A 12,626-nucleotide genomic window follows, 5' to 3' on the forward strand; every position below is an offset into this window, starting at 1 on the left:
GGTGAAACACCAGTTGGCTGACTGCACTGAGATTTAGTAGCGAAGGGATCACACCCTACCTGGAGGGCAGTGCAGGTGAGGCAGCATGGGGATCTCTCCTGGGCCCGGTGCGGTTTCTATGGTGCTCCTTTACAAGGTGACCTGGAGGATGCAACCTTCATCGTGTTTGTCAGGGACACCAGCTTGGGGTGCTTAGGGAATCCATGTGGAGAAACCTTGGCAGGTGGGAGGACTGTCTTCTCAGAAAGCTGATGACATGCACAAAAACTGGCATGAGGTCTGGCACCTGGGATAGCCAGCACAGTGTTGTGGGGACCGTCTGGTCAGGGTACAGTCCTGTGCTAAAGACCCTGGTGGTCCTGGGGAATGGAAGGCCAAAGCTCTTCCAGCAGTGTGCCCTGCTGGTGAGGAGGTGTCCCGGGAATTACCAAGAGAAGCCTTGCCAAAATTTGAGGGAAGCGATTGTTTCCCCTGCTCACCACTCATTAGAGCAGACGCAGAATAAAGTGCCCAGGTTTTGCTCCTCAGCTCAGGAAAGGCTTTTGGACTGGATCTCACTGGGATGACATTAACTGTCCTCGTCACAGCCCACGAGTGTTGTGCAGAGGGGACGGTGGTGACAAGGCACAGATGTGATGGCTGCGGCTGAGCGGTGCTGGCACAGCATCAAGGCTGGGTCTCCAACCCCCGCCAAGGGCCAGTAAGCTGGGGGTGGGCAAGAGGCTGGTAGGGGGCACAGCTGGGGCAGTGGCCCAAACTGACCAAGGGGATGTTTCCTACCGTCTGAGGTCATGCTCAGCAATAAAGGCAAAGAGAAAGGGGGTAAAGGAGGGGGAGGAATTCGTTCTTAAGACATTTGTCTTCCAAAGCAGCTGCTACGTGCACTGAGGCCGTGCTTCCCAGGAAGTGGCTGCACATCCCCTGTGGAGGGGAAGTAGAGGATAAATATTCTCTTTTTTTTGTTGTTTTGCTTAATTACGTGGCCTTTACATTCATGGTTTTCTTTCTATTAAAATACCTTTATCTCAGACCAGGTGGTTTTTCATTTTGTTTTCTCACCCTGTCCTCCTGAGGAGGGAGAGTGAGAGAGCAGCTTGGTGGGCACCCGGCAACCAGCCGAGGTCAACCCACCACAGGGCTTTTTGGATCCCCTTGTGGGGCCCCAGAAAACAGCAGTTTTGATCGAGTGTGCCATAGCTGTAGCAGTTATGAATCGGCAGACTTCTGCGTGGGTGTGGTGGTTTGAGCCTGACCGGATGCCAGTGCCCAGCAAAGCCACTCTATCACTCTTACCCCCTCGGCTGGACAGGGGAGAAAATATATAACAACAGGCAACGGTAAATCCCCTTTGCTGTGCCCTGAAATGCTGAGATAGTGCTGCAGCACAGACTCCAGCAGAAGCAGGTGCAGGCATCCGTCCAGCTTGGCTGGGCTCCCTGGCACGCGTTTCCTTCAGCTCTGAAAAGTTCTGCCCGTGAGAAAGTCACTCTGGCAGTTTTCCGTGAGCAAGGCTGGCCTGAACCGTGCTCCACCTGTGAGCTTGTGAAGCACTGAGACACTGGAGAGTTAAAAGGAATAGGCTGTATGCTTGAGGGCATTTCCAAACCAGCAGGAAATCGTGGAGAATCTGCAGGTAAATTGTTGCTTTGAGTTGAAACCATAATTTAAAAAAAAAACAACGTGGGTATCTCACAGTTTGTCTGAAAATAAAACTATTTTATTTTTCTGCACAGTTATGTGAATGAGCAGGTACATTAGAAACCAATCGTGGTGACTTCTCCCTCACACAAACCCTAGTTTTATCTTGGACACTTTGCATGGCATCTCTATGAGACAGACAAAACTCACAGGAAAGAGGCAGGAATACCTCAGAAAAGGAATCAAACTATTAGGACCACATGTTGTTGTGAACTCAGATTCTTTTCTTGAGAAAAACCACCCTGTGTTTTTCACTTGGCCAACCTGAATGCTTTTATCACGTTTTCTGAGCTGCTGTTCTCATTGTTAATACACCAGAGTTTAAGAAGACTTCTCAAAGGGAGGTGGCCATAGCTGGAGAGGCACCGTCAGCATCCTCAGTCCTCTGTCTCAAAGAGGATATTCCTTCCTCATGTCAAAGTGAGATTCTGAAACACCTTTCATCTGAGTCTCTCCTTCACCAGAAACAGCCTGCTCTTGCCGTGCTACTCGCTTGTGGCTCCCATCCCTCAGGTGTGCCCGGCCAGAAGTCTCTATGCTCTGGGAAGGTGGGAACTGCAAAGGGAAGGCTCGGTTGCCCCAGGCAGCAAGAGCATTGCTCTGCTCCTGGGAGGGCTTGCAGGGGACTGGGAGCATTGCAGGGCTGGGATGAGAGCTAGATTTGTAAGCTGTCAGAAATCCAAGTGACAGAGCAGCAAGTTTAGGAATGCTGAATTATTCAGGGCTCACTCGGCAGTTCTACAAGCCTGACCTGTTCAAGAAAATGGGGTATCGTAGGGAGATCACCCAATTTTAATCACTCCCTTCTCTGCAGGACTGAAAACAGCATGAAGCAGCTTGACTGCTTGCATAAAAATGCTTTTTAACCCCCTGAAAACTTGTGATTTCTGCACAAACTGCTGCTTATTGGTCTTGTTAAAATGTCCCATGGGTGCATGAGTGTCGGTGGATTCACTGGCAGACAGAAGCCTGTTTTACTCCTGATGGGATTCATTCTTCGCCATGTAAAAATGAACAGTTCCCATCTAGGATAGTCTCCCAGACCTTTGTGTGTGGACACAGCGTCAGGGGATGCGCTCTTACATGTGAGGAGAGCTGGGATTAACCTCTCTCACTGAGCTCTAAGAAGCAAGTCGTGCCTCGCCTTGTTTTGTTTTGATTACCTAGCCTTGCCTTGCTTTGTCTACTCCCTTTGCATCCCTTTCCTCCTTTCCACCCTGTTCCTTCTTCATGTTCTTTCATTAAATGCAGCTTTTGCAAGATCTGGACAGGGAAGTAAGCAAGACTGTTCTTTAAGGCCCTCAGATTTATCCATTTTCTTCCTTTTTCCTCACCTATCAATCACCAGGTAGTCCATTTAATACAATCACCTCTGAAAAAGAAAGTCAAGTTTCTTTTCTCCATGTGACAAACCCCAGTCTTTCAGGCTCAAGGATTCTGTTCTTTCCTCTCTTTAGAACCCGTGCTGCAGCAAGCAACCCCTGTTAGATTTCCAAACGTTCCTGCAGCTCTTGGCCAAGCTTGCCTAACCCTGCAATCCCGTGGATGCTGGTGTTTGTAGTCTTTCCCTAGGCGTGAAGTGTGTGTGATGGTGGACAGGCCATCAGCATCCTCTGAGAGCTGGTGGTTTGGATTGCTGTTTCTAGGGAAAATGCCCCAAAGAAAAGGCTTGGAGAATCACACTGTTAGATTTGGCTTCATTCTTCTGGGATGTTCTGAGCACTCCAGCCTGCAGGGTCTGCGCTTCCCAGTATTCCTTGTTATCTACCTTGTGGTCCTCACCGGGAATAGTGTGATTGCACTCATCACAATTGTGGACTCAAACCTCCACTGCTCCACATATTTCTTCCTGAGGAACTTCTCCACCCTGGAGATCTGCTACACGTCAGTCCCTCTGCCCCTCTCATGACTTGCCCTCGGTTGTGGTTGGGAAGACCAACATCATTGTGCGAGTGGTGGCCAACCAGTAGCCGTAACACTCTGTGGACTTCTTCCTGGGGAATGTGTCCTCTCTGGAGACCAGCTACAGATCTCCCACCCTGTCCTGGCTGCTGCTCAGGTTTCTGAGCGGGAACAGCACCATCTGTGCTCACAGTGGTGTTACAGCATTTCCCGCCCCTTTTGCATGAGCTGCGTGGTCCTTGCTGGGAGCCAAACCCTGCCAGCAGCACTGGGCTGTGTGCCACCCACTGCTCTCTGCAAGACCCATGGGCTGGAAGGTATGTCTCCAGCAGGCAGCTGCACCTTGGCGAGGGGCATTGCTGTCATCTGCAGGAATCATTTTGTTCTTGTCCCTGATACAGTTTGGTGGCCCTGGGGGTACCGGGCCGCTGCTGTGATTTCACCCCGTTGCTGGAGGGCTCCTGCAGTTACACTGTGACACTCCGGCTCTTTGCTTCCATAACCCGCTCTTTAGGTCCAGCTCTCCCCGTCCTGCCCGTGCTGGCATCCTGGGTGTGCGTCAGAGCTGCCACCCTTGGGCAACTCTACTGCCCAGTGCAGGCAGGCAGAAGGCCTCTCCAACTCTTTGTCTCCCCTCACTAGTGTCACTGTTTTCTACAACGCTCTGATCCTGGTCCATGTGATGCTCACAACAGCCCTCCTGGGATAGTCGCACAAACCCCACTTTCTACACCATCCTCACATCCCTGCTCAATGCCTTCACCATGATCACAAAGTTTAGTGTTAAGTGGGGCTCTGAGAAACGCTCAGGAAAGCTGTGAGCTGCCCAGAGAGCCACATGGCAGCTCTGTGACCAAGCTGCCAGAGCACTCAGGCCTTACACCACCACAGGGGCTCAGGAGGAGAACGTGGAAGCGAAAAGAGAGTAGCTCTGGAAAGACCAAGTGTTGGTGCTCCCTGGCAGTCCTGCCACGCCAGGACTCTTTTCTCTTCAACCTCTCCACACTGGAACTGTCCCTGCAACTCCAAAAAGACCTTCGGGGAAGGATTTCAGGTGAAAAAAGTCACTGAAGGGCCCTTTATTTCATTTAAGCACACAGAGAACTCTGGTCTTCATTCACACAGCAACTCAGTCAGAAAAGAAAACCAGCCAGTAAATGAGAAAAAGGATGACAACATCATCACAGATAACTAAAACACCACCAACAATAAAAAGTGCAAAAGACAGGCTGGGCAGGCAATGTGCTACAGTATAAATGCTATGCAGGAGAAGATGGGCAGTTTATTGCTTCAGAAAAAGCATCCAGTCATCAATTTCAATAGGGCATCTTTGATTTCATTGTTCCTCATGCTGTAGATGAGGGGGTTCACTGCTGGAGGAACCACCGAGTACAGAACTGCCATCACCAGATCCAGGGATGGAAAGCAAATGGAGGGGGGCTTCAGGTGAGCAAACACGGCAGTGCTGACAAACAGGGAGACCACGGCCAGGTGAGGGAGGCAGGTGGAAAAGGCTTTGTGGCGTCCCTGCTCCGAGGGGATCCTCAGCACGGCCCTGAAGATCTGCACGTAGGACACCACAATGAACACAAAACAACCCAACACTAAACAGACACTGACGACAAGAAATCCAGCTTCCCTGAAGTAGGAGTGTGAGCAGGAGAGCTTGAGGATCTGGGGGATTTCACAGAAGAACTGGTCCACAGCATTGCCTTGGCAGAGGGGCAGTGAAAATGTATTGGCCGTGTGCAGCAGAGCATTGAGAAACCCACTGCCCCAGGCAGCTGCTGCCATGTGGACACAAGCTCTGCTGCCCAGGAGGGTCCCGTAGTGCAGGGGTTTGCAGATGGCAACGTAGCGGTCGTAGGCCATGACGGTGAGAACAGAAAACTCTGATGAGATCACCAAGACTAAGAGAAAAACCTGAGCAGCACATCCTGAGTAGGAGATGGCCCTGGTGTTCCAGAAGGAATTGGCCATGGCTTTGGGGAGAGTGGTGGAGATGTAGCCCAGGTCAAGAACAGCGAGGTTGAGGAGGAAGAAGTACATGGGGGTGTGCAAGAGGTGGTCGCAGGCTACGGCGGTGATGATGAGTCCGTTGCCCAGGAGGGCAGCCAGGTAGATGCCCAGGAAGACCCAGAAGGTCAAGAGCTGCAGCTCCCACGTGTCTGCAAATGGCAGGAGGAGGAACTGCGTGATGGAGCTGCCGTTGGACATTTGCGGTGTCTTGGCGTGGCATCACTGCTCAAAAAAGGAAAGGAAAGATTAAATTTAGGACAGAGTCCTCTGAGCGAAGCCACTCCACTTTTCACAACAACACCCCCAACTGAGATGCATTTCCTTCCTCTGCTTTGTGCTGGCTGACTGGGGTGAGGAGCAGCACCTCTGCCCGTGTGCTGCTGAGCAGTCAGCTTTGCTCTTCTGCACTGGAGACATGGAGCTGGTTTGTGACAGCTCCGACGTTCACAAGGGCTGTCAGATGTAATCCACCTGTCATGGAAAACTTCAGGCCCTGCACTCATGGCTCTCCAGAGCCTGGGCTGCAGAGCAGAGGCTTAGCACGGCCTTATAACAATTGTGTCTGATTTTCATTTTCCACCATCACAGCTGGGGAGTGGGTTTTTTCACAGTGGAAATCCTCATTTGTATGGCTGATAATGTGAAGAGTCTTGAGACGGGAGAGGCAAAAGGGCTGAGCTCTCTGTGCCTTAGGGCAGAGGCAGGAGAGCCACAGGGTCCGTCAGCCTCTTTCCCACCTGCCCTGCGCTTTTGCTCGTGCTGCCCTGAGGATGACTTCACGTGCCAACTCCCCTTGAAAAAGCCCCACACGACTGCACTGGTACGGGAGCAGGGGAGCCCTGTGGGAAAGGGCAGCTCTGTGAACTCTTGTGTGCCCCAGCCCAGAGATGGAGCTGTGATGGAGAGAGCAGGACACGACCTCCCCCAGAGAGAAGCAAAGGACCGTGAGAGGGGAGCGCTGACCCCCACGGAAAGGCTCAGCACTGCCCAGGATCCTACGGGAGAGCTGGGCCTTTCTGGGGGCAGCTCGCAAGCCCAGCAGGACAGGCACAGCAGGCAGTCGGGGCTCCCACAGAGGAGATGCTCCAAGGAGAGGGGCAGCTCCTTGCCCAGCAGACAGCACCCACAGGACACCTCCAGGGAAGGACCAAGGGAGAGCTGCCCGCACGTGCCCTCCCCCAGGGCTTCTTTGCACTTTCCCCCAGCCCCTGCCCCTGCCTCTGCTGCCTGGAGCTGATCCTGCCGGCAGCTGCTTCTCTGCCCCCACCCCTCCTGCCTGCCCCTGCTCCCACAGCCCATCCCACCCGCTGGGGGCTCAGCTCTGCCCTGCACACCCCTCCTGGCAGCAGGGCCCTGCCCAGGGGCAGCTCCCTGGGTGCAGGCTCTGATGGGAACCTCCGAGCAGCCCTGAGGAGGCTGCCAGAGCCATGCTGGTGCTGTCTGTCAGCCACGCTGGGCTGGTTTCCGATACTGCCTGGTTTCTGCACCTCTAAGAGGAACAGATGTGGCATTTCAGTGCCTCCTCCTCAACTGAGGCAAGAATTTCTCAGTCCCATTGCCCACCCAGAGCAGAAGACTAACAGGGTCCTTCCCTTTCAGGTAGCCCCTGCCTTTCAGTGTTTCTGGAAATGTCTCCTGGGAATGTCTTGCACTGCTCTGCAGCTGTCGGCAGCCCTGACCCACACAGCACTCTCCTGACAGCAGGACCCTGCCCTGCAAGGGGTGGCTCCTTCCACCCCCAGCTTCCCCTGCAGCACCCTGGGAGCTCCCCGGGCAGGCTGAGAGCTGACCCTGGCAGGTGTCAGAGTCCCTGCCCCAGCACACAGCCCCTGGGGGGCAGGGACCCTGCTCGGAAGGACAGCCCTGGGCACCGCTGGCTAAACACCCACACGCACACCTCCACCACCATCCGCAGCAGAAGGCAGCCTCAGGCCCTGTCCCTCTCATGGCGCAGCAGGGAAGCCCTGCTCTGCAGCACCTCCTCCTCCTCTAGAGCACAGAAACTAAGAGAGTCCTCCTGACAGATCCCAGGAACTGTCAGATGTACCAGGTTTAGCAGAGCCCTCCAGGAACTGCAGCTGCATCGCCCTGCACCCAGAGACTTACCACGCAGAGGGCTGGGAAGGTTCCTCCCCCCGTCAGCTCTCAGCATCCTCCCACTCCCAACTGCCTTTAAGCTCTCCCAGCCTTGCAGGTCTCCTCTTGTTGCCTGCAGGCAGCACCCCCAGCCCTGCTCCTGGGCAGAGCTGTCTCTCTGCAGCGCTGCTCGCTTGCCAGCAGCTCCCTCCATCCCAGGAGCCCAGCCCAGCTCAGCAGCAGGGGAGCAGCCCAAGGCAGCCCTTTCTCTGCCCCCTCTGGGCTCACTCCAGGTGTCCCTGGGGCTCCAGGGGAACCTGCTCTCAAACAGGCTGAAGTCAGCACTGAGGTTCCCTCCCTCAGCTGGGCAGAAATACTTCTTTCTGCTGGTGTAATTGCCCTGCTGAGAGACAGACTTAGGTCTAAATATCAACTTTTCATGGAAACATAGCATCATTTAGGTAGGAAAAGAACCTTGACATCATCAAGTCCAACCGTTAACATACCACTAGCAAGTCCACCAGCAAACCAAGCCTTTTAAGTACCTCCAAGGATAGTGAAGCAAGCACTTCCCTGGGCAGCTGTTTCCTGCCCCATCCTTAGGCAGGACACCCAGACAGTCACAGGGTGTCCCTGCTGAGGGAAAGGATTCAGCTGAATGGATTGAGGCGTCTCATCCCAGGAGAGCAGCCCTGGGGCTGGAAGGGGACTCAGCTCCCTCCCACACACACCACAAACCCACAGGAGGTGGATTCCCCTGGCCTCTCTTCACGTCTGCATGAAAGAGGCACCTGCATGGGAGCTCCTGGTCTCAGCTCCCATGGTAATGAATGGCGATGGAGGCCAGGAGGGTGGTGTTCAGATGCAGATTTCTGGTGACACTTGAGGTGACAGAGGTGGTCAAAGGTATGGGCAGGTAATAGAGACAGATGGAAGATATGTGCAGGCTGATACAGGGACAGGACAACATCTGGGGGCCTCTTCTTGAAGGCTCTTGGCACTTTCCTTTGGCCAACTGCAATGGCAGCTGATGCCCCAATAAAGGGCATCTGAACCTGTCCCTGTTGTGATGTTCAGGGTGGCCTGTAGAGCTGTTCGTCTGATGGGATGGAGTCATGTGCCACAGGGAGAGCTCAGTGTCTCTCTTCCTCCTCTCCATCTGGTGGATTTACTAGATCTTCACTGACTGCATTGGCAGTTGTCTCATGGTCAGCCCCACGTTGTGTGACACGATTCAGAGCAGCTACTCAAGTCAAAGTTCCAGTCCAGGCCCACAGAGCTACCTGAGATGCCAGGGCTGGCACAGGAGTCACAGGTCCTACAGGAAAAGCAATTTTCATTCAGGGAAGGTGTGCTAGAGACACCCCTGATGGCACCTCAGAGAGTGGGATTTGGTGTTTTGTGCCATTGATGGTTGCCATCAGTCAGAGGCATCAATCAGCAGATGCCACCAAAGAGGCAAGGTCTGTCCCTTCTTCTATCTAACAGCTGCCGACATTGGGGGAACACAAAGCGCATCACAGCGGGGTCTTTACTCACCCCCTGACCATTCAACCAAGGAAGAGCCCAAGCATTTTAACAGTGTGCCTGGAGACATCTTGCCTTCAAAGACAGCATCCCCCAGGCACAGCAATGGCCCATATCAAAACTCAGTTGAAACCCAAAAGGGAATTCAAGGGCACCAAGACGAGCTGTTGTTACATCAGGAACAGTTGAAAAAGAAACAGAGATCCTACAGGACTACTCCTACATTAGGTAAGAATACATGTAGATAGATCTGGGATAGTCTATGTCCTCTTTGCTGCAGTTACCACCAGCAAGGTCTCCCAGGCCTTTGAGCTGTGAGGCAGGACTCCGGAGGAGAACAACCAGTGGCGGGTGGGGATCAAGCCAGGGGTCCCTTAGCAAACCACACCCTTTCTAGTCCATGGGGCTGGACGTGTTGCATCCAAGGGTGCTGGTCAGCTCAGGAGGATGACTAAACCCAGCCACCCCCAGCAGTGGGCATTCCCCATCTCCATGGCCTGCACGCAAGTTGGAAACATCTGTATCCTCCCTGATATGCACAGGAGGGGCCTTCCTTCCTGCTATGTTTCCAGTAAAACCCTCCTCCTCCTCCTCTACCTATTTTCTATTGCTGGACAGCCTTTTAAGGATTTGATAAAGCCGTCAGCAATCTCTTTATTTCTCACTGACATCCGCCAACCCTCTCTCCCACACCTACACATGACCAACGACTACTGCTCAGGGCCATTTCCTTTTCAGAAGAGGCCTTGAGCTTTTTAGATCTTCCTGGTGCTTTTTAGAATCTTCCTTGGTGCCTCTAGAGCTCATGGTGAGCTTTCTTAGACACAGCAGGGCCTTTTTGACCGTGTCTTATGAAGTGATTGTCTGTTTGTGATCGTCTGTGCAGGAGCAGTCCCAGAAAAGTACCAAATCAATCACAACTGATACCGAGTGAAGTGTCAGTAGGAGCCAGGTGAGTTGCCCTCATGGCTGTGGCTTCCTGGCAAGGAGTCTGTCCTGAGAAGGGGATCCAGCCTCAGCCACGCTCTGAGAGGGAAACAGCAGTGTCCATGCCACCTGGTGACACAAAGGGTGGGTTTTGCAAGGCCACCCTTCATCTGAACCGCTTCAGAGAGGGACTTGTGGATTGGGTATCACGCTGTGGATGGCAAATGCTGATTGTATTGGCACTGCCTAGAGGGGCTACCCTGGTGCAGATGGCTCTGCTGCAGAGATTGGTGTTTAGGCAGACAAATGCTGTTGTTGTTGGAGATAGTGAAATCACACAAGCACTTGGAGGAGGAGGATTGCCACTTCGGTGGCCCTTCAGTGAACTGGTTCCTGTTTGCCATTGTCTCCCTGTCGTGGTGCAGGGTGTGGTGTCAAAGGTGCTGGGCAGAGGAGCACAATCCCTTCTTGTAGCTGCGCTCCTGCTCCTACAGCCCAGGAGGCTGTTGCCCGCCTTTGCTGCTGGTTCGTGTTTTGCCTGATGATAATCAAGGACCACCAGGGCCATTTCCACAGAGCTGCTGCCCAGCCACATGGCTCCTGGCCTCTGTCCCTGCAGCCTGTAGTTGCCCTGCTCAGCCCTTGGGTCTCTTCAGAAGGCGTGTGTGAGATTCACTTCTTGCTTTCTCCAGTCATGGAGACCTTCCAACTGGACCAGAGTAACCCTGCTGTGGCACTGGCCTCGTCTGTCAACAGCCTTGGACTCGTCCCGTCTGCTCCAATGGGCTCCTAAAGGTTGGGCTGACCTTACCTAAGTAACCCCTGACTTGATCTCCATCACTGTTGGATTGTTTCTGGGCTTCTGCCTCTTAGACACACATAACTGAAAGACCTTGCTGGTGAAGACAAAGGCCAAAAGTGCCTCAGACCTCTCTACACCTACTCTGAGGAAATTCAGCGCAGTCACACGTTGTCTGCATTTCTTCTTTAACTCTTCCTGAAGCAGTAACAGCTCATCATTGTGCCCTTGAATTGCCTTGCAAGTGTCAGCCTCACAGGAGCTCTGGCTTTTCTAAAACTAAAGGGAGTTCTGCATTTCTCCTTTTTTCGATCCTTGCATCCACCTCTTGTAGGCTTCCTTTTTTTCCGTGTAGCTTCCCTGTGAGTCTCCTGTTCCTCCAAGCTTCTCTCCTGACAGCTCTGCTTGTTGTCCTGACTCTTGGTGCGCACTCTCTCGTGCTTGAAAGACACTGTCCTTGAAGACCAGCTAGACTGAGCATTGCTGCCCTTCTGTGCTGCTCACATGGGCTCCTGCCCTAAAATTCACAAGGCTTGGCCAAAGTCTGCTCCTCTGAGGTCTAGCATCTACACTCTTCTATTCTCCTTCTGCTTAGGAGTGGAGACGCCATGTTTCCATGGTCATGACAGGAAAGGTTTTCACACCCATGCCCAGCTCTTCCTTCTTTGAAAGCAGCAGATGCAGATGAGCGTCACCCTTGCTGACCAAGCTGGCAGCTGTGCTATAAACACCTGTGTCCCAAGCCCCTCCAGAGACCTCCAAGACTATTTGCATGTTGTTGTGGTCCCCTTCCAGTGAATGCCAGGTAATTCAAGTTCACACGGGGTCTTAAATGGGTTCTCTGCCTCACACCAAAATGTGCTGGAGCGGATGGTAGATGGCAGTGTGGAGAGGAAAGGAGGTACCCACAAAGAGAGCAAACCCTGCTCTCCTCAAGGCCAGGGAGAAACAGAGCAGGGCTGTGCAGTCTGAACAGGAGAGGGGTTTGTTGTCTGTTGTGTCTCTGCAGCCCCAAGGGCCTGTGGTGGAGGGGAAGCTGACCTCAGGAAGGAAAACATGAAGTTGAAAATGTCCTTGATGTGGACATCCTGTGACTCAGGCACACTGTGAAAACCATTCGCCTGATCCGTGATTGTATCATCGAGGGGACGGTTACACACCGGAGGAGAGAAGAACCAGCAGAGCTGGAGAAGGAATGTCCATGAGCGAAGACCCTGCTGCGATGAGCTTTGTACTCACACTCTGCCCGACATTTACTGGATAGAGACAGGACACCCCTTAGGTGATTTCAGGGGTGGGATTCAGTCACTGGCCCAAAGGCATTGACTCTGAGGTGCCCTGGGTGGTGCCTGTCACTCAGCTAGTCTGAATGGGGGTGGGGTTCCTGGGTTGGAGCTGTGCTGTCCGTGCCAGGTGCCTGCAGTTGTGCTGGGGAATCCTGGTGCCTCCCATAAGACTATGGGCCTGTATTTGGATATTAAATTGAGGTTCAGCTGCCCCGAATTAGGGCAGGCAATGAAGGGATGCACAGGAGACAACTGCTGTTAGACTCGAAGCACATAGAGAAAATAGAGCTGGTGGAGAAGAGAAAGAGAGAGACTTGGCTCTGCCTGTGCCACATGGCTCCGTTTGATCAGCTGAATACCTCTAGAGGATGCCCTGGACATAGGGAATAGTT

General features: G+C 53.2%; 1 protein-coding gene across 1 annotated transcript; it reads right to left on the minus strand.

Moving 5' to 3' along the window:
- Positions 1 to 4,890: 4,890 nt before the first annotated feature.
- LOC147412943 (olfactory receptor 14C36-like) lies at positions 4,891 to 5,817 on the minus strand. The gene has a single exon (XM_086480919.1). It carries the CDS (start codon positions 5,815 to 5,817, stop codon positions 4,891 to 4,893), a length of 927 nt encoding a protein of 308 aa, XP_086337045.1.
- Positions 5,818 to 12,626: the final 6,809 nt, after the last annotated feature.

Source organism: Leptosomus discolor, unplaced genomic scaffold (assembly GCF_034619465.1).
Source record: "Leptosomus discolor isolate bLepDis1 unplaced genomic scaffold, bLepDis1.hap2 HAP2_SCAFFOLD_35, whole genome shotgun sequence".
Lineage (NCBI taxonomy): Eukaryota > Metazoa > Chordata > Aves > Leptosomiformes > Leptosomidae > Leptosomus > Leptosomus discolor.

Coding starts and splice junctions, on each gene's coding strand:
- LOC147412943 (XM_086480919.1), bottom strand. CDS start 5,817: ATGTCCAACGGCAGCTCCATCACGCAGTTCCTCCTCCTGCCATTTGCA.